Below are 21,098 nucleotides of genomic sequence, written 5' to 3'. Positions count from 1 at the left end.
AGTGGTTGCTGTGCCCCAATAAAGTGAGTTCACTCTGCCACTGTGTTCAGCAGCTTTAATGGTTTTAGCTTGACTATTTACAGTGCAGTTAAACACCAAAGCTTGCCCTGGGCCTGGCTGCTGCTGGCTGGGTACGCTGGTGCCTCCGTCTCATCTGCTCCACCAGAGCCAGGCTCTGGCCCCTCCTGAGCTGGGACACAGGGCCAGAGGGAGGCCTATCCTTTGCTGTTCCTCCTTGCATTGGCACCTCCTGGGGACTGCCATGGTCCCCCTGCAGCGAAGATCCAGGGCTTGTGCCGGCATCTGCCCGGGGATGGCCGGCAGCCGTGACTGCTCTGCGCGATGGCGAATGCTGCCCCGTGTCTCTGCTCTGTGTCTGCTGTGCCAGCTCAGCTGGTCATTAGTTGGTACCACTGAGGCCAGGTTGCCCTGTGGGGCTGTGCTCTGCATTTAACGTGCCAGGCTGGTGCAGATGTGCTGCCACAACCATGTGTGGGCTCAGCCCAGGCCTCGCCATGGTCAAGCACCTGCATCCCTGCCTGTTTGCTCGGCAGGGGCTTGGCTCCATCTGATGCTGTCCTTTCTGCAGCACTGCCTGCCCCGGGGCAGCAGGAGCTGCGGAGACCCATGCGGGCAGCAGGTCTGGGCCAGGATGGTGCTGGTGCTGTCCTGCCCGTGCCAGGCCCGAGGGGCTTGAGCTGCCCCTGTGGGGCCTGGTGTGTTGGGGGGGTCTCTGGGGCAAGTGCGGTGAGGGTAGGAGTCGGGTAACTATTGCCAATGGGATGAGGTCTGTCGCCGAGTGCGGTTGTCTGTTTAATGTCCGCGCGTCGCTCTGGCCATGCCAAGCACGTAGCTGCTCTTCTGGGCTGGGGCTGGCTGCCATCAGCCCCTGCGGCCCCGCCACGGCAGAGCCCCAAGCCCAGCGTGAGGGATGGGGGCTGCGTGCCTCCCATCGGCCGCCCGAGCTGGGGACGGAGAGGAGCTGTGAGAGAAAGAGGAGCTGAACAGGAGCCCTTGGCCTTGTCCATGCTGTTGGGGCTGCAGCCCTGCCCTCCTCCATGGGATGAGCTGTGGTTCAGCCAGGCTTTTGCCCCCTGTTCACTTGCTTCCAGGCCCAGCATGGCAACGGCAACCCCTGAGGGGTTTCTACCAGTGGCTGTGTCTGGTACTGCACAGCTCAGGCCTGGCATGTGGGCGAATGAGCTCCAGGATTTCCATGTCCTGGGAGGTGGAGATCCTGCCTCTTGCAGGACCTGGAAGCCCCTTTTTCTCTACTAGATGCAGGCTAAAAGTCAAGTGGAAGATGGGTGCTGACTCTTGCAGGAACAGCACATGTTCGCTACATGCTTTGCCCTGTCTCTGCAGCTGAAGGCTGGCATGGGCCCAGGCACAGCGGGCCGTAACCCACCCGGGGCATGGGTCCCATGCTCTCCAAGGGCATCATGACCCAGGGGCCAGAGAGAAGCACTTACGTCACACGGTTATTCCTGGGTCCTGCACCATGGCGCTCAGCTCCTGTTGGGAAAGGAGGTGGGACAAGCACATCAGGCATCATTCAGTGCTCCCACAGGAGCAGGGCAAGTTGCAGATGGGGAGGCTGCTGCCCAGATTGGAGGCTCTGTTGGCCACAGCAGTGACCTAGAAGGCAGGCTGATGCAAGCTGGCCAAAGCCCCAGGAGCCAACTACTGCCCAGGAGCCAACCACTGCCCAGCCGCAATTGCTCTGCCCTTCCAAGTCACCTTCTAGCAGAGCATCCTGCGGGACCTGCTGAGCAGCAGCTAACAGCTCTTGACATAGCCCTGGCTGGGAGGTAAGGGACTGGGGAGCAGCCGAGCAGCGCCAGGGCTTGGTGGCAAACATCTCAACAAGGCCTCACCACCACGTGCCCTGAAGCACAATACAAAGCTATGGGAAAGGCTTTGCAAAGCCTAGGGGAGCAGCCCCAGCCTCCCACAGACCCAGGATCAGGCATTTGATGTCCCTTGGGCTATGTGCTCCCCACTGGAGCTCTTCCCAGCCCACTTTGCACGTCATCCCACAGCTACAGGGCTGAGGGAACTAATTCCTATTGCCTCCTGTACATTCCTAACTTTGCTCAAAAGCAAACCAAACCACAGGATTTGATACAAGAGCCTAGCACTGTCCTGACACCACAGAGGGGACAGATTAAGGGCAAAAAAAAAAACAAAAAAAAAAACTCCACATCCCCAGGCTTGCCTTGCAAAAGCCTCTCCTTGTGCAGATCAGAGGGACCATGGCCATCATCCAAAGCTTGGTGACCCATAGCAGGGAGAGCAGCCTGTTGCTGCCTCTCCAGGCCTCTCTGGAGAAGGGTTGGAGCCTACCGGCTTTGTACTGCATGGCTGCCTTGGGGTATCGAAATTCATGCCCACCCTCCTTCTTCCTTCAAGCGCAATCCAAGCCCAGCAGACCACCAGCCCTGCCTATGGCTCTTTAACACCTCTCTCCTGTTCCTCAGCACCACAGGTTGCTGTCAGCTGGGGCAGACTGCAACCCTGTGTGCACTGTACAAGTCTTGGGTTTGCTGCTTTCCAGGATCCCCCTGCTACATCCTCCAGCTGAGCAGCACCTACGAGCAAAACATGTCCCACCGCTGCGCCATGCTGCTGAGGCCACAGACATGAGCAGAGCTGCATCAGTGGTGAGATTCCTCTGCCTTCAGCACCCAAGCTGGGCAGGGGTGAGTGCTGTTGGGACCACTGAGGGGAAGCCCGGGGGTGATTGCTGTCAGAAAGGGATGGGAGGAAGCCCAGCCCCTAAGAGCTCAATGCCAGCAGAGAAGGGAGGGTGTGAGGCACACCGCATGTTCTCCCCTGAGAAACAGCAGAAACCTCTAGCCAAAAGGAGTCCAAACCCCCCCCCCAGCCCAGGCATCAGGAAGTAAAGGGAGAAATGGTAAATGCAGCAGGTTCCTCTTTTCTTTCTTAGTCTATGTATAAATAGGGGCCTTTCCTCTTGCCTCTCCCACGCCTCAGCTCATGGTCCCACCATGACTCTGTCCCACTCTGTATCATCTCCATGCCAGGGACTGCTGGCACATGCAGTACCTGGTCTGTAGGGCTCAGCAAACCGCACAGTGCCAGCCCTGGGGAAGTCCCTGGCTCTGAAACATGCTGTGGTTTTTAATCAGACCATTTGCTTCCTTTTTCCTCTGAGCAAGTTGTCGTGCAAGCCCTGGTGCTCGTTTTGTCACCTCTCTCCAAGACAGCCCAGTGGGGGCTAGCTCTTGGGGCTGCTCAATATGGCCAGCTCTGGCAGGGAGCGGGTCCGCACACCGGACTCCACCCAACCTCCATCCAAAAAACCAAAGGCCAAGCAGGAAAGACACTGCTTCCTGAAGGCAGTGCACAAAGCAGATTCCTCTTGCAGGTTGTGATATCCAAGGCCAGGTGACCTGCGTGCTCATGAGAGCTGTCCTGGAGCTCTCTAGCACCCACAGAAAGGCAATCGTTTGGGAAGGCCCAGAGCAGCACTGCTTCAGGCCTGCCCGTGGATGGAGATACCTGGTGCTGGCATTCATGTGTGCTGGGAACCCACCAGCTCTGGCCAGAGTGGGCTGTTCTCCTCTCTGAGCATGGCCAGCACTGGACTCCTCCAGGTGGTGGAAGAACAACTAGAAAACCGCCAGGTTGCTTGCACAGTTTCCTAGACTTTAAGGCAAGAAAGGATCCTAGAGACACCTTTCTCGTCCTGTACATTGCTGGCCATGTTAAGCCAGAGAACTTCAGCACAGCAAAAGCTTCAAGGCCACTAAGCTGCATGTGGAGGCAGAGAACCACCAGCCAAAGGGGCAAGGAAAAGTGATTTCAACGGACATGCCTAAAAGCAAGAGACTCTCAGGTCTCCTCCACACAGATCAGGCTGGAAAAATTTCTTCTGTCTTTCAAAACAGCTTTGACCTGAGCAGACAGCAAGACCTGTGTGAAGGCCTAAAATGGGCTGTGCTGGAACAGGACAGGAGTTCAGCAAGGTCTCATCTCACTACAAGCACTGAAAGCAACAGTGGCTTTGCCCCAACACAGCATCATGCTTAAGAGCTGTCCATAAGGGAAAACATATCTCTTGCCCGAGGGTCTGGGAGCAGCAGGTCTGCCCCTGGGTCTCTACTTCATCTCCCAAGCAAGTCAGTGATCTGCCTTTTTTCTGGAGTGAGGATACTGGCAGGGTGGAAACTGTAATGGTGACAGTGGCCACCCTCAACTGGGGTGGACTGAATTGTGAGTCCCTCCAGAAGAAACCATGTCTCTTTAGACCCATCTTGTGCCCTGATAAGCCGTATGAGCATTACGGAGAGTGCACATAAAACAAAGACTTTCCTGGGGAAAATAAAGGACAGACTACTTAAGGCAGGGGCCTTGCACAGCCCTTGAGATATCCCCTAGGTACCCACTACTAAGCACAGAAGGAGCTATCACCTCCCTGCTGCCCTGAACACTGGGAAAGAGCCCACAGCCTCTGCCAGCCTGAGGAGTCTTGCAGATAAAAGGCCCGTCTGTCTAGAAGGATATAATCATTCTTTTGCCACTGCCTGAGACATCAAAAAAGGGGAAGAGAAAATGCAATTGAGAATAAAAGGAAGTAGAAATGGGGGGAGGCAGAACAGAAAGGCTGGGCAAAACAGAACAGGTCCCAAACTGCAGACATGCAGACCCTGAGCCATCAGCTCCAATGTAAGCCTTGGCTTGTCTGTTCCTGCTGTACAGGTCACACCACTGGGCTCGGGCTGGTTCATCTGTTTGGCAGTACCAAACACACCAAGACTTGGTGATGCTGTGCCATAAACTTTCAAGCCCCTCCAACCCAGAGGACTCCACAAGGACAAGGAAGAGTAGCAACCTACCTGCTGCCCCATGTCCTCTGCTCCAGGCTGCTTCCTGCTGGTGTAGTTGCTTCCCAACTCATCAGCTTGTGATCCTTCTTGTAGAATCAGGCTCCCGTGAATATCTGACACTTCGTCTGCTGACCCCAGTCCAGCCCCCTCCTGGTAGATGCTGGCTCTCTGCCCTCCTTCCTCCACAGGCTCTCCTGGGGTGCTGGCACTTGACCCTCCCAGTGCCTGATGGGCCACATGCTTCCTTTGGCAACTAGCGCTCCCAAGAGCAGTGTCAACATCCTGCAGTGAGCCTGCCTTCCCAGGCCCCTTGCCATCCGGTCTATTGTTGCGAGTATCTGATTTGGCTGGTGTGTTTGGAGCTGGGGCATTTGAGTAACTTTGCTCCGTGCCTTTGCTGCTCTGTGCACCCTTCTGGATGGCTCCGTTCTTCAGGCCATCCATGGGGACAGTCCCATTGCGAGCACTCTCCTGATGCAGCTGTTCATTGCTGTGCTCTAACTCCTCTGTGCTTGGCTCCTTGCTGCCATCAGGCAGGGGAGCATCCTGTTGGTCATGGAAAGTGGATTTCTTCCCAATGTGTGTGACACGAAACCTAGAAGGGGGGGCGGTCAGGTAAAAATCTCTTCTCTCCTCTCTCCCACCAATATTTCCAGCTGGCCCGTTCATCCAACCTCCGATTCCCTCTCTTTAACATGGACCAATGCTGATCTTGAACCTTTGGGACCCATTGTACATCACTGACCATACCTTTCCAGGGTCTGGTAATTTCCTCTGCTATGTTATCAGCCACCTTTTCAACGTGTTGACTGTGACTGCTAATCCACATCTTTCTTTTTATAAGCACATGTGAATTTTTCAAGTATATGTGAATGCTGCCACTGTACTCCAAACCCCTTTTGCTCCTACACTTCACAGGCCATTGGCCTTCGAGCCCCTTCAGGCTGAACCAGCTTCAGCCCTCCCCTGACCACCAGCTTTGGCTCTGCTCTCCCATCCCAGAGTCCTGTTCCCATTGACCTGAACCCATTTTGCTTTCATTTTGGCACAGCCTCTGAAGAAAGCACAACAAATAGGAAGTGATGCAAAGAGAAGGATGCAAAGTCTAGTTCAGACACTGGCTGGTGCAGGCCCCAACAGTCTAAGTCCCCCTAGCAATGAAACGGGTCACATCTCTTGGAAACACTCTGAGATGCAGCTTGGCCAAATAGGACCATGTACAGAAACTCAGCTGTAAATTCAGCAGGTGAAAAGCAAATCAGCTGAGCCTGGGAAGGAAGGAAGGGATGGTCATGTGGAACCACATGGACATTATGTCCAGTGACTGGCTGCTGTAAGTAGAAAAAGAACCAGAGTTTTCAACAGTCTGTACAGGCTGAGTAAAGCCAGGCAGGGCCAGGGTTTTGGCAGGACACATTGCATTTAGGTAGAGACACCAAAAGCCAGGAGAAGTCGTTTAGCTAAAATCTGCCAGAGCACATCTTGTGCACATTCCCTTGGAGTGACAGGTGGTATCTAAGAGGTTCACCAAGGCTCTGTGATGTACCACTAAACCAGCCTGTGTCCTGAGCTCAGAGCTCAGGAATAGAAAGGAGAGCTACTGCAGAAGTTGGTCTGGCACCCACAAAGGATGCATTTATAATCTGCGGTGATCGCAATATTGCATTTGGGAAGAAGAGAGAAGTTAGAGAATTACCATAACTTTGGGAGCTGGGAGGGGTATGTGTAGGCAACATGAGTGCAGTCTAAATTGCAAGTGAGCTTGTTGTGACTAACCATGATTATTCTTCATAAGCAATGCAAGCCACTGCTGGATCAGCACACAGGAAATCTCTTCTATGGTGAGCTAGTGTCCACCAGCCAGAGAATACTGATCCCCCAGCAGAAAATTCATCCTGATGCAATGTCTGATTCATTCAGCAACTGGTTCTAGCTGCACTTGAGTCACACATGGAGAAGCTACAGAAGGCACTGGCTCTGCTGAGGTTGAGCTGTGATTCAGTGTCTGGGCAAAATACTATTTCAGCAGCAATTTTTAAGCACTGCTGGGGTTGAGAGAACAAGACTCAAATGTTAAGTGAATGGTAATATGACTGATGAAGAAGGAAGCTGAGAAGAAGGCTCAAGAAAGAACAGATCCCTGAGGAGATGCTAGAGATTACTGAGTAAAGGAGATCACCACCAGACAGCACTGGGCTGCATAAACAAACCCAGAAGTGGAACAAAGAAAGAGGAACAAATGGATAAGCCAGCAAGTAGAGGATGGCAACAAGGAATGTGACTTCAGGAAGATGTTCAGGTTACTTGGTCACTGGAAGAAGTTCTTAAACCCTCAAAGCTGGAATCACTACCTCAAAAATAGGGGAGCACCAGAGGAAGAGCAGGTCCTAAGCAGATGGCCAGAATACTGGATGGCCAAAACCATGAAATAATGTTGCCAAGGTAAACAATACTGACTCCTCAGCACTACAGTCAGAACTGCTGCTCATAATTAAAAAGGTCAAAGAGAGAACTGCTCCAGCTCTGGATGATGTACCCACAGGATCGCTTGGGTCAGGCCAAGCAGCAGCAAATATGACCTTTTAGGCAATAGCACTGTGATTTGAGAAGATCAAAGAATGTTCCCGTCTCAAAGGGAGACTGGGAAGAGGTACAAATGACAGGATCATTTTTTGGTAATGCCTTTGAGCAATGCCAGCCTGAAAGATCCGGGAAAGGATTCAAAGGAGCAGGGAGGATTCAGGCTGGAAGGGGCACGTGACATAAAGTAACAGACCTCAGGATCACGATGAGAAAGGCAGGAGAGTTTTGGTTATCTGCCTAGTCAGTATCACTAAGGCTTTTGATACAATAGGACATGACACACTGTGGCTGAGGAAGCTCAGGATAAGATCTCCATCAGATGCAGATGGCTTCATGGATAAGCTATGTAACTAACAGAGCGGGCAGCATAGCAGCAGGAACAGTCCTGGAGCAGTCTGCAGACAGGAATGGTGTGAGATAAGGGAAGACTCCTCTGATGTGGCTGTTCAATAGCATTGTAGAGATGGCAAAGACAAAAGCATTGGAAAGTTACAGGGAAAGCCCTAAGATAGTAAATTATTCAATAATTTGTAAATTATCCAATAATTAGAGGCTACAAAAGATATAACCCTAATTACCTTAGAATTATAGAATAATTTAGGTTGGAAAGGCCCTCAGGAGGTCTCCAGTCCAAGCCTTTGCTCAAAGCTGGGTCAGTTTCAAAACTCAGTCAGGTTGCTCAGAGTCTTCTTCAGTTTGGTTTTAGAACTCTCCAAGGATGGAGATCTCTCCTCTCCTCTGGGCCTTGTCCCAGGGCTGCACCACTCTCAGGGTGAAATCCTTAATATCCTATCTGGATTTCTCTTGTTTCAACTTGCGATCATTAACTCTTGTCCTTGCACTGTGCATCTCTGAGAAAGACTCGGAAATTTCCTCGAACCCTTCAAGTAGTTGTAGAGAGAAATTACACACTCCCTTAGTCTTCTCTTCTCCACAGTAAACAAACCCCATTCCCTCAGCAGCTCCTCATATGTCACGTACTCCAGCACCCTGACTATTCTGGTGGCCCTCCACTGAGTTCACTCCTTTCCACATGAGGTTTCTTCAGCTATGAGCTAGAGACTACCAGCTGGGGACCAGACCCAGTCACTAAGCTGCATGTAATAGGCAAGGGGACTGGACTCTCTACTATATCCAAGACAGAAGTGAAAGCTCAAAACAGAGAGGTATAAGACCTGAGGATTGCAACAAAAGAGGTTCGTTAAAGGAGCTCTTGTATGTAGGATCAGTCATGAATCAAGACAGTTCATGTGATCAGAGTATTCATAGGAAATTAGGCACATCAAGGGCACTCCCAGAAAATTTATCAAAGATCAGAAAGAACATGTGGCCAGCTTGGAAGCAGGAATCAGAATTTGGAGGTAATTTTGTACCTCATGGTCGCAAAGGCCCCATAGGAGCAAGACGTCATAGAACAGAGATTCAGCAAGCAGAAGCATTCAAAATATAACCTCAGAGAAACATAATAACTGTCCTCTGGAGAAGGCTGACGTGACACGGGATCTTTACACGGAAAACAAGTGAAAATTAAGATGTGAGAGAAGATGTGTTTAGGAAAGGAGGCTGTCTTCTCCAGGCACTCAGACGTGACTGAAAGGAGATTGAGAAGAGCATGGATGAAGGACACAGTAGCAGAGGGAACTGGGCATCAGCCAGGGAATGAGATTAACCATGAATAAGCAAGTGTGCAGAGATGTGGCTTACCAACCACGAAACCTTAAACCGAGGACAGCTGACAACAGTGAGCAAAGAGGCAGAAGCTGTCAGTCTCCAGGAAAGTGCAATTTCAGCTGGAGTTCAGCATGGGGAGGTCCTGCAGGTCTCCTCCCTTTAACAGGTTCCCATAAAGCTCCCAATTCACCTCTCTTCTGACTCCTAGAACTCCTAGTTCTGATGGTGGAAACACCTACAACCCCCAAAAGTTTGCTCTGCCCAGTCTGGCTCAATATTACTATGAAAAGACTGTCTCTCTGGACTACAATATGCAGCTTCATCAAAACTTAGCTGAATGAAGACCCTCTGCATGCACTGAGCACAGCAGAGTTGTGTCCTGTCTGGGTGGCCATCAGGAATCAGCAGTTCCTTGTCACTCTACCATGATCACCATGGCAGTGGGGAGCTGACACCCGGCACACCTTGCTAAAGGACGTTGTGCACTCTAAATGTTTATGCTGGGGAAAGAGGCAACCTGGGCAAGATTGTGGAAGAAAAATGTGTTCAAGGCTACTAACTACACAAAGGCCACAGATAGCTCAAAAAGTCCCTTGAGCTGAGAACAGTTGGAGATCGGGAGAGTATCTGTGGAAAGTATCAGATATGTTCTCCTATTCTTACATTCCTCCCATAGCATCCATTTACAGCCATCATTAGAGGCAGAGTCCCGGAGGACTATAGCCACACTTTTCTTCTGATGGTGGTGGCTGGTAATCTGCACATCGCACCTGCTGTCACCTCCTCTCCCTCCTAACAAGACCCCTGAAGCCTGGGGTCACTGCCCTTGCCTGGCAAGAAGAGCTCTACTCGCATGTGGCTGGGGCAGCAGGCTTTGAACAGATGTGTATTTGAGGCCCAGCACTGAGTCAGCAGGACAACCCAGGCCCAAGTCACCTTCTTTGGGAAAAGGGGGGAGAAGAAGGGGGTGTCATTAGTGCAAGGCACTGGCACAGCATGGCCTACTTCATTTCTGCACTGACTCAGTGGCAGGAGCTGTACTGCAGACATTTTGAGGGGCAGGAGGCACCTGGACCCTCAGGACTCTCAATTGCTAAGCTACTGTGACACCTAAACGGGAAAAAGCAAGAAGGTACCTGGTGTGGGCACGTGGGAAAAGGGAAAGAAATAGGGGGCAGGGAAGACTCTCTGTTACACTTGCTCAGCCAGAGCAGATGAGTGATGTCTGGCAAGGCTCATTTAAGTACCTGCCCACTGAGAAGACAGTGGTCTCTCCAGGATGCATCCTGCCTTTGCCATCCTTGGACCTCCCTTGCCGATGCAGTGGGGGCTTCTTCCTCTTGCTGCAGTGGATGCAGGGGGCCTGCGTGGAGCCCAGGTGCACCGTATGGTGATGTGGTGGTCCCCCATCTTGGCTGTTACGGTGGGGACAAAGGCTGCAATGGGAAAAGGACATGGCAGGTCATGTCACCTGGAGGAGTCTTCCTTACCTTGGTGCAGCCTCAGTGCAGCCAGCCCTGAGAAGCAGCAGCTCTGGAGGGGACCTCCTGTTAGGACAGGGGTGAGGGATGTTACAACTGACATGTAGTAAAGCATAGCAAACCCCGTGGACCGGGGGATTATGACTGCTTGTTAGGAAGATGCTCTGTAACAAACGATTGAGATGGAAAGGGGCTGGCTGAAGAGTCTCAAGACCAAGGTGGTACCAAAGACTGCTTCTCCTTCATTCTGCAAGTGACACAGCCTGGTTTACGCTTCCCTCACCTGGGTACTGGCACTGGGACATCCCCTTCATTGTCCCCCAGCATCTCCTTGAGGGCCTCCGCATTTGCTGAAGAGAGAGGAAAAAGGGAATGTGTCAGCCAAAGCAGTCAGCTGCCAGGAAGTCTCCAAGCCAGCCCTAGAAAATGCTCACCTTCATTTTGGATGATGCATCTTACAATCTTCTCCACAGTGTCCTCGTTCAGCTCCTCCTCTTCATCTGAAAGGAGAAAACATGGCACTGAGGGCTGGGATTCACTACCTCACCACCTCCCCCCACAGAACAACTATGAGTACCCTGGGTGTACAGATGGAGAGGTCAGAGAAGCCCTGCTTTCCCAATTGTTCCCAGGAAGCATCTGAGGTACACCAGAGCTCTGACCCTGGAAAAGAAATGGCTAAAAGGACAACTATGTGCACATGGAGCAGGGGGCTATATTTTTCCTCCACCACTGCAGCTAGGGAACATCAAATGAAATGAATAGGTAGCAGGTTTGAAACAAGTAGAAAGAGGTGGTTCTTCATGGGCACAGAAAAGCTGTGGAATTCCTTGCTGCAGGATGTTGTGGATGTTAAAAGTTTACCTGTGTCCAAGGGTAAGTGGGATATGTTTGTGGAAGAGAAATGCACTGGGGGCTGTTAAATACATGGAAACCATCTCTGACAGAGGAAGTCACAGAGCTACATAGTGATAGAGAATTAAAAGAGTATTCTGGGGAAATATCAGTAAATGTCTGCTCTGTTCTTGTATCCCTGGACACCTGCTTTTGGACACTGTTGGAGACAGGAGACTTGGCTGGATGGACCTTCAGTTCAGCTTGTGAGGCTGGACATATATTCTCATAAGTAGGCCAGAGCTCAGGTCTGGCAGAACACCTCCCTGGAGAGCACAATTCTGGGGCTGCCACTGCACTTCTTGATGTCCCCAGAGACATTTCCCCAGGCTGTGGAGTCTCCAGTGGGCAAAGCCAATTCTGGAAAGTTTGAATATTGTCTCTGTGTAATGCCAAGTCATTAAATCTGGAGAACTGTACCAAACTCTGCCTGGAAGCTCCTCACTGCTTCTACAAAGACTCTGAGAGAGCCACGTTTCCCTCCTACGCACAGTAAGTCCCAGTGTGAGGTGCTAACCCTCCTAAGCCCTGCTGATGGGACAGAGGTGTCAGTGGAGTTTTGTAACACCATTTGGCCATTTTTAGTTAAGTAAACAGCCTGAGAAATGTATCTTCCCCATTTCAGCAGAGACTAAAGAAATCAGCAAATGACAGACCTTGCTAGGACCAAGCCGTGGCTTGCACTCATGCTCAGTGCTGCCCTGAGTTCCAAACTGCATTCCCAGGGAGCCACTTACGGTGGCCTCAGGTAAACAAAAACCCTTTGGAAGTCCCTTTCCAGCATGGGGCACAGATCCCTAGAAAACAACCCTCTTCCTCCCAGAGAGTCTCTGGGTCTGCATGAAACACAACAGAACTAGAAGAGCACATGATTGATAACAAACACCCAAGAGCCTATTACTGGACCTCATAACACAAAAGGGACAGAGGGACAGCTTGTACCTTGGCTGGGGCATTTTTGCTCTGAGGGCACATGGGTAATAACTCAGATGCTAGAAATTCATCAGAGATTCTGGTTCTTACTCAGAATTATCACTTTACGATAATGCCACTCCAGGAACTGCCACATGCTGACTTCCCACCCTCCCTGACACTACCAGCCTTCATGAGCCTGCTACCACCGCAAAGTCAACAAGTCAGAGGGCTCTCTGGGCCCTACACTCCTGAGCATTGCCTCTCTGCCAACATAAGAATGGCCCTAGAGGGCTGGGCTGAAGGTCGGACTGCCCACCAAGAACTTCTTTTAACAGTGGCCAAACATCAAGGCCTAGAGAGTAAGAACAAGGCAAATATACAATGATGCTGACCCCAGTACTCTCCTAGGAGGTGGACCAGCATAAAACTGGTGCTAGAGGCTGAGCATGGTCTAAGGGGCTCTCTCCCTTTTGAGGCTGGGGTATGGCTAACAAAAGCCTGTCCCATCCTTCTATCTCGTTAGCTCTTGTATGTCATGGCATGTCACAGCTTGGCCATGAAAGAGACCCAAGTCCCAGGGCAAAAACAATGGTGGTGGGAATGGCAGCCAAAAAATGAAATGGGATGAAGTGGTAAAATTGCTATGGCTGGCATTCATGCAGCATTTGGTGTGAGTGGGTCGCAGATACCCTGTGGAAATCAGATGCAGAAGCCCCTAACACCATGTGAAGTCCCATTCTCCCAAGCTGGGGCCAAGTCCACGCAGCTGGGACAGGGCACGGTGCTCAGGCAGCATTTTCACTCTTCCCACCCCACTGGCTGCATGCAACCTTCATGCTCATGCAGGGAATGTAGTGCTGCTCTCACCATTTCATTCCTTTCCCAACCCACTAGTACATGATGGGTAACTCTTCCCTCCTCCAGATCACTTCCGAGAACCATATTTAAGGAGCACCACAGCACCAGAGCCCCCCCTGCCCCGCCGAGTCCTCATCTCCCAGTACTCACTGGCCTGCAGCTCTGTCAGCACATCTTTGTTATCTGGGTCGAGCTCATCACGGAAAGTCCGGCACCGATAGCCCTTCTTCTTCAGGACATGGCAGATCAGGAAACCGACCAGCCCCATGATGAAGAAGACCAGGACAAGGAGGAAGACCATAGACAGGCTGTGCTGGGGGTCTGACTCCCCATCATCGGTGCTGTTCTGGTCTGACATGCGGATCTAGGAGAAGGGGGAGGGCAGCTCAGAGACCCTGGTACTCACCCCCCCGCCAGTCTCCCTGCTCTCATCCTCCTGGCCCCCTGCCCTCCCCCTGCCATTGGCACAGCCCTGGCCCCAGGCCCTCACTTGGAAAGAGCCTGCTCCCAGCTAGGGATGAGCTGGCAAGGGCTCATCTCCTGCTCCACAAGGGCTGGCCTGGCAGGGAGCCCTGCCAGCCCCCGCACACTCAGGGGCAGCACGGAGGAGAAGGCAGGCTGGACACGGCGCAGCGCAGTTTCCCAAGGACACCTCCACCCCACACACACACGGCAAGAGGCATCCCAAGGGCAGCAGCAGCAGCCATGCAGGCCTGCCCAGCCACCCGGCCCTGAGCTGCTCCATGTCTCTCTCCGCTGCAGGCTCCTTTCCAAGGGCACAGGTCCCCCAGCTTCCCCCCAGCTCTGCAGCGCTCAGCATCACCGCCTCGCCCTTGTTGGAGGATGAACGCCCGCAGCCAGCGCTCTCACGGCACTGCACCAGCCCGCTCCCCCCGCATCCCTCACTACTCACAGCCGCCACGGAGGGCCTCAGCCGGCAAAGGCAAAGGCAGGGTGGGCAGGGAGCCACAGCAGCCGGGCTTGCGAAGGGCTGAGCCAGCCGGCTGCTCCCGCATTGTCTGCCTTCCCCCGGGCGCCCCGCAGAACCGAGCTCCCTCCCTCTGCCGCTGCCTGCCCTGCTGGGTCTCTGCGTGGATCTCAAGGGCCTCCCCGGCTCCCCGCCCCGGGCATGTCCTGGGAGCTCCGGGGGCTGGCCGCCTGCTCGCTGGCTCCGCTCCTCGGCGCAGGCAGGGTCTCTCCGGCCGTCCCTGGTTACTGCTACACGGGCACCGCTGTGCTGGAGAGCAACGCACACTGCCGCTGTGGCGGGTACCTTGAGCCTCCGGCGCTCTGCAGAGCTCTCCTCTTCACCTTCACCTGTCTCCTAGCAACCCAGCATCCTTGCTGCAGGGTACCACTTTGAGCATCCTTCTGCTGTCCCAGCTCCTGGCCTCTTCTCTTCCTCAGGAAGGAGCAAACGAGCCACGCTGCTCTGCCTTCCTAGGCAGCCTACTGCTGTCTGCTAGCAGAAGCATCTGCCTGTCCTGATCCGAGAATATCTCTCTGAAAGTGCTTCAGTGGATGAAGGTGCAGAGAGAAGCTCAGGGAAATGCCAGCAGCTGCAGCAAGGGCTAAACAACAGTGTCGCTCAGTGAAGATGTGCTGGCAAACCGCTCACTGTCCCAGGGCAGATAACATTGCCAGAATGCAAGTCGGCCCTGACTCCCCCGGTACGTTCCTTTCCAAAGCATTTGTCGATTTTTAGAGCAAGAACAGTGGTGAGGGGAGGCAAAGGGGTGGAAATGGGTCTCAGCAAGAACAGGACTGTTCCTGCATTGGTGTGTGCAAGGCACAGTGGGGCATGCAGGAGGAGAGGCGTGCATTTATCTGCACTAACAGGTTCATGATCATGGCACCAAAGAGTCAGGGAGATCATGGAAAAGGAGCCTCAAAAGATCACACAGCCCAACACCCTGCTCAGAGGCAGGTAAGCCAACTTTCTCTCTCTCATGCCTGAAAAAAGTTTGTCTAAACCACTCTTCAAAACCTCCATCAGTGGTAGTCCCAATACCTTCTTTTCCATCTTTTCCACATCATCTTCACTTTGAGAGACTTCACCAAAATCTCCTTTGCTACTGCACATTAAGCCTGCTTCTCTTGGTCCTACCTACAGTGGCCAGTCATCCACCCAGACCTCAAAAAGTATATGCAACCCTTGAAATACTTGGTGACATCATATCTCCCATCACATCTTTACTGAACTATCTATATAAACATTCATATGTGGGAATTGCCCCACTAAGTCCGTGTGATGCCCAATTAATTCTTAAGTCTTACCACGTATCAAGATTCTATGTTTATTCCCCTCCTTCTTGCCTGAGCTCAAAGGCAGCTAAGTTGCTCAGCATACCCATATCCCATGCAGGTACCTGTGCATATGATATAAAAACGTGTACGGACACAAGTGTTCAAACATCTCATCAGTTGTCAGACTGGACACAGTAGCGGCCTCACAAACTAGCTGCACCCCAACCACAGCACAGACTGCTGCGGTGTAGCTGCTTTGTTGTCATTGCCTGGGCTCTCTTCAGCTGGGCTTCATGCCAGAGCTGCGTGTGGAGACCACCCCACAGGGCTGGCCCCACTCCTTACTCTTTTTGGCAGGGTGCTAGCCCTCACTCCCCTGCCCTGCTTCCAAAAGTGACCCTCTGCCACCATTCACTGCTGCAATGGGAGGCCAAATTCAGAGGATCATTGAAGGTGAACTGTTCCTGCCCTTGGATCCTTAGGGATCCCACAGACAGCAGCCCCCTCACCGTGGCGTTTGATATGGGTAAGAAGCTATCGGGAACACAACCAAAGCCAGGAGGGCAGAAATAACACAAGTGCTGAACCTCCTACATCCCTACGTCCCAAAGCCCCTCACAGCTGAACTGGCCCATGTGGGTGGAAACACAGGTGAGCAAAGGGAAGTGTTGGCATATATCTGTGTTTATCTACTGCTGAGGCAACGACAACCCTTCCAGGCTTTCAGACTAGATGCTCCTTGTAGCCAGATATGTGATGATGAGAGCCCTCATTCCTATCCAAAAGCGGCCAGGGGATTCATGGTAGTAACACTCAGGAGCCCAGGACTCTCCTTCAACCCCATGACTTCACCAGGTTACAGCGCATCATATGTGCCATTCTTCTGTCTGTTATCCTGGCAGGAAGACAGGCTGTAGCCATAAAATAGTCCTAATATGAAAAGAAAAGACCGCGGGCAGTGGGAGACTTTTTTGGCCTGTTCCTGCCACGTGTTGCTGGTGACACAGGATAGGAGAAGTCTCCTGACCCCAGTCTGTTGAGCTGCCACAGACTACAACATCATGTGAGTCTCTGCTGATCAAGATCTTAAAAGCATGCAGTCCTTGCCATTGCATCTTTGAAGAGACAGTGGGCCAGAGACCTTGCAGTTCTGACTTTCTCCTAAGTCCCAGGGTAACGTAGTCATGGTGAGCTTTTTTCTCATTTGTTCTCATGCCCACGCTGTCCTTTAGAATAAATCATTCTTTTTCCTCTCTGGTGTTTCCGCCCACCCAATGTATTTCTGCATGGCAATCCTATCCCCTTTCAGCCTTCAGTTTTGCCAGGCTAAACAAGCCCAGTTCTTTTAACCTCTTCCCCCAAGAAAAGATTTCCATTTTCCCACTGTCTCAGCTATCTAAGCATTTCCAGAACCAAGGAGGCGCATGATGGGGAGAAGGAGGAAGGCACAGCAGCCTGTCCTAGGACAAATCCTGGCCCTGCATGGGGTGAAGGAGGTTGAACCAGGACAAGGAATGAGCTCCTTAGCTCCATTATCCCAGTTGATTGCCTTCCTCCTCTTCCTCCTGAGACAGGCACCTATCTCTCAGCGCACAGAACAAGCCCCCTCTGGACCCCTCATGCAGGGAACTCCATCCTGTTTCCACTACGCCAGGCCTCAGAGTCCTTCAGCCTGGGGCTGCTTATTCTTTGTGCCACTGCTGAATCTCATTAATATCCTTATGGCCAGGCCAAAGAGGAGCCTTGTCCTATGCAGCCCTTCCTGGACCTTAGAGGTGAAAGCTGTAATAGCAAAAAAAAAAAAAAAAAAAAAGGCAGTGGCTCTTCTCTGCCCTGAGACTGACCAGCATGGTACAGCTTGAACTCATGCAGCTCAGCTCTCCTTCCAAAGTAGTGTAGCCTTGTCCATCCTGTCCATTGGGAACAGTCCCGGGATGGGGCTAACCCCCAAACTACGCCAGGGAGGTACTAACAACGGTATGAGCTGGATGATTACAGGATGCCTCTTGGAGCAGGTCTGGCCCTGTTTAGTTCCCCCTGTACACGTAGCCAGAAACCAGGCTGCAGAGAAGGGGCCGGTTGGTCCCAGAGGCACTGGGCACTCTGCACCCATCGGGGGTGATGAGGAGGGTCTTGAGCCACACTGGCTGCAGAGCATTGTACTGGGCACTTGGGAATAGAGAGCAGCACAAATCATGAAGGAAAGACTCGGTGCCACCGGTCGCAGCATGTCTGTAGTCTGCTTTAGCTTGGATTTGTGTCCTTTCTCTCCCTACTCCTTCCCCCCTACCCCTGCAACAGCCTCAGCTCCTTCCACACATCCTGTGTGACCCCAGTAGCCAAGGCAGAGCATAAGCTGAGACAGTGCTGGAGCCAACAGCAATTCAGCAACAGCTCCGGGGCAGGCAGCTGCCTGTTTGCTGCCTGCCTGCCTGCTGCACTCACCTCCGAGATCCCCCTGCCTTTCCTCCCCAGGTCACTCACGGGGGCTGTCCTGGCAGATGCACATACAAATCCTGGAGGAACCTCAGGATCTTTGAGGCTTCTGTCCCTCTTGTGAAACTGCCCAGAAGCAATTTCAAATGTAAAATTTCAAGCTATCAGGTTTAAAAGTTACTGTGGAGGGAGGGAGGGAGGGAGATGGAGCAACCGAGCACCCAGCAGACAGAGAGCACGATCCACATGCATCGTCCCCTCGGGTGAACAGCTCCCCAGAGAGTCACTGCTCCATCGCTTCACACAGCAAACCATCCCGCAAGCTGCAGTCCCAATTTATTGCCATATTACTGCTTTTCTGCTCTTTCACCGTGACTTCTCCACAGTGACTATAATACACGTCATACCACAAACAATGCTAATGCACCCATTTTGTGGATCATCTGTTTTGGCTGTATTGATTGTCCACGTGGCAGTTAACAAAACAGGGCAGATTTCTAGGCTCTGAAGCTCCTGCAGACATGCTCCTTTTGGGGTCTCTACCATGATGCTCAGCATGGAAATTGTCATTATTTCTGTGCAAATTCTATACCTAAATTGCATCTCCTCAAACATTACTCTGAATCTTAAAACCATTTAAGACTCTCAAATGTGCCCAGCAAGTTAATGGCCTTTAAAACGCAATGTATTTTAGCTATTTGAGCACAAAGAGTATCTAAAAATATCCTTCTCCTATGATTTCTTTGCAGTGCTCCAATACCTGTCAAAATGCCCTGAACAGTTACCGATTTTCAGAAAGTGAATTCAGCTAGCAAAGTCTTTGTGCAAGCAAAATGGGCTCAAGAAAGGAATGCATTTCTTACCTATTTGCTCCTTTCCCATAGCCAGGCGGGTCTGCGGCTCAGCCGTGCCGTTCGCATAGCTCTACGAACCCGTGGGGATGTTATCTGGTCGCTGCACCTTTCTGATCTGCAAACAGCCCGTCATGCTGAGTGATCAGCCATCGGTGAGACGTCAGCTGGAGTGGAAACCCAGGCGGGGAGCACAGCGCCGCTGACTTGAATCAGTTGTTGTTACATCCTTGTTGCTTAGATCTGGCCCATTAAAGTCCATTTATTTGACCTGGGGGTACGCTAGGCTCCCGGGCCCCGAAACGCACACTGTGTCTGGTGCGTGCCAGTACCACCTGCACGAGGCCTGCTGTCACACGCAGCCCCAAGCGGCACAGGGGAAAGAGCAGGTCCCGAGCCAAAGAGAGCCCCCGGGGGTGAAACACTGCAAGAAGCAAATCAATAGTGCTAACCGTTGTCACAGATGGAGCACAGCTCCCAGCTCATGTAGGATGCTTTTAAATCTCTCCTCCCCGCCATGGGCAGGCTGGTTTTTGGCTTTCTCCTCCAGGATCCCACCTGGCTCTCACCTGCTTGGGCCCACAGCTCTGCAGCATCCTTTTGCACAGACCCTCTGTTTCCACAGGTGCTGTTTGGGGTGGATTCGCAGCTACAAGAACCATCCGCAGGCTCAGAGCAAGGAAGGCACCACTCTGTGCCGGGCTGGAAGGTGCTCAGCTTTGTGACCGAGCTGGCCTGCAGCAAAGAGCGTCCCGGCCTCAGAGCAGGGTTTGCAAGCCATGCTCTGCGGGGTCAGGCCAGAGACTCTCAGCACTCCCCCAACACCTACTGCTTTCCTGGAGCAGCCCCTTGGTGATCAAATAAATTGGAAACCACTGTGCCAAAGAAAAACACTGCCAAAGGACACGAGCCAGGAGGAGCAGCAGCACAGCAAGGGAGACAGTGTTCACGCAGTGAGTGGCAGACAATGACGGAAGTATGATTTAATAATCCCATGATATAACTGCATACTGAAAAAATTCCTTCCCTGTTGGTGACTGTCTTAGCACCCAAAATGCCAAGCTGTCGCCCCATTCCCTTGCCTCCCCTCTATCCCCATCCCACACACTCAGGACTATGCACTTGTGAAACTCCTGTTACTACAAGCCAAACGACTTCCCTTCTGCACATTTATTACCCAGTTTAAACATCTTTTTGCTGAGAAGCTGGGGAATCTCCTGGTGCAACTCTCTAGCTCTCTCTATCCTGAATCTGCTCCTCTTAGCGTGCTCAGAGGGACCCCCAATTTTGGGGCTGCCCATTTGCCCTGCTCCTCTCCAATACCCTACAGAAGCTGCCGTGACCTATTTTACTGCAGGTGTCCTCGACCATCTTGTCTCAAAGGCAGCGTCCTCTGTCTCCAACCTCCTGCCAGTGGGGTCCACAAGGGCAGATCTTGCACAGGAAACCTGCAGGACCAATTCCCTGCTGAGCTCAACTCTTCTGCTCTCAGTGAGGTCGAACTTGACCTAGAAAAGCAGTTTCTGTTGCTGGGTTCATGGGAGCATGTTTTGTTTGTCATGTCTGTGGTTTAGCTGCAAAAATAAAGCTGTTGCAAAATTCCTGGCTAGTCTTTCCTCTACTTTACGTCTCCCAGGCTCTTCCTGCCAGTTGTGTTTTCTTGTGTCTTCCTTTCCAGCGAAGTTAGCCCTGGAAAAATGGGATTGCCTCATAAGAAATTCAACACAGAGAAGCATCAGAAACCGTTGAAGCAAAGCGAGGATTACATTGCAAGGCCCGGCACCCCGCCTGCAGCGCAGGGTTACGGATGCAGGGACAGCGACCGTCCACAAACCACCCGCGCCGTCTGAAGCTGCTCCCCAACGAGAGGCCGCCCTTTTCCTCCTGATTTCTCCCTCGAGATGGTCCTCTCCCCCAGTCCTTTTCCACGGTCCCTGCGGAAGGACGGTCCCTTCCCGTAGCCCCTGCTGCCTCAGCTTCCGCGGCCGGCCCGGCCTCGGGAGCCGCAGGGAGGTTTCCCTTCGCCGGCACCACGGCAGGCCGATTTCGCGCTCTGGCTGACTCGTTCTGCGACCCGCTGGGAACCACCGCGTGTCGCTGGCCTCTTCTTTCCAGCGACAAAACAGGTTTTGCCACCCGCCTCACCCGCAGCAGGGGTCCGTGCACCCTGCCTGCCCCCCGGCGCAGCCGGAGGGTTCCCCCCCCCCCGTCCCTGATCGCTGCTTTTTTAAACACTCCAGGTTTCCGGCAGCTTTTGTTCTCCGCCGGCCCTGCCTGCCCCGAGCTGCCTCCCGCCCCCGGCGCCGCCA

At 52.5% G+C, this 21,098-nt stretch overlaps 1 protein-coding gene across 3 annotated transcripts; it reads right to left on the bottom strand.

Moving 5' to 3' along the window:
* Window positions 1–41: 41 nt before the first annotated feature.
* RELL2 (RELT like 2) lies at window positions 42–20,849 on the bottom strand. Of its 3 annotated transcripts, XM_064520791.1 has the most exons (8): window positions 14,169–14,520; window positions 13,406–13,619; window positions 11,023–11,088; window positions 10,872–10,938; window positions 10,355–10,543; window positions 4,863–5,448; window positions 1,473–1,515; window positions 42–982 (listed from the first exon to the last, which is right to left on the bottom strand). In XM_064520791.1, the coding sequence occupies exons 2-7, from the start codon at window positions 13,611–13,613 to the stop codon at window positions 1,474–1,476; spliced, it is 1,158 nt and encodes a 385-aa protein (XP_064376861.1). In that variant the 5' UTR covers window positions 13,614–13,619; window positions 14,169–14,520; the 3' UTR covers window positions 42–982; window position 1,473. The 3 variants fall into 3 exon arrangements, with proteins under 3 accessions (XP_064376861.1, XP_025953522.1, XP_064376862.1); XM_026097737.2 differs by lacking the exon at window positions 14,169–14,520 and adding an exon at window positions 18,802–20,849 and having other exon boundaries at window positions 42–1,515; XM_064520792.1 differs by lacking the exon at window positions 14,169–14,520 and adding an exon at window positions 14,529–17,296 and having other exon boundaries at window positions 42–1,515.
* Between the last annotated feature and the right edge of the window lie 249 nt (window positions 20,850–21,098).

This window comes from Dromaius novaehollandiae, chromosome 15, assembly GCF_036370855.1.
Source record: "Dromaius novaehollandiae isolate bDroNov1 chromosome 15, bDroNov1.hap1, whole genome shotgun sequence".
In the NCBI taxonomy this organism is placed as follows: domain Eukaryota; kingdom Metazoa; phylum Chordata; class Aves; order Casuariiformes; family Dromaiidae; genus Dromaius; species Dromaius novaehollandiae.
The sequence above is the reverse complement of the archived record's forward strand: the minus strand, read 5'-3'. Positions and strand labels throughout refer to the sequence as shown.

What these genes read in the sequence shown, in the direction of transcription:
- RELL2 (XM_026097737.2), bottom strand. Translation starts at nt 13,613, where the DNA reads ATGTCAGACCAGAACAGCACCGATGATGGGGAGTCAGACCCCCAGCAC. An exon ending in ATGCATCATCCAAAATGAAG is followed by an intron (nt 10,939 to 11,022) that starts GTGAGCATTTTC and finishes CTCTCTCTTCAG; the next exon opens with CAAATGCGGAGGCCCTCAAG. An exon ending in GTCCCAGTGCCAGTACCCAG is followed by an intron (nt 10,544 to 10,871) that starts GTGAGGGAAGCG and finishes TTCCCATTGCAG; the next exon opens with CCTTTGTCCCCACCGTAACA.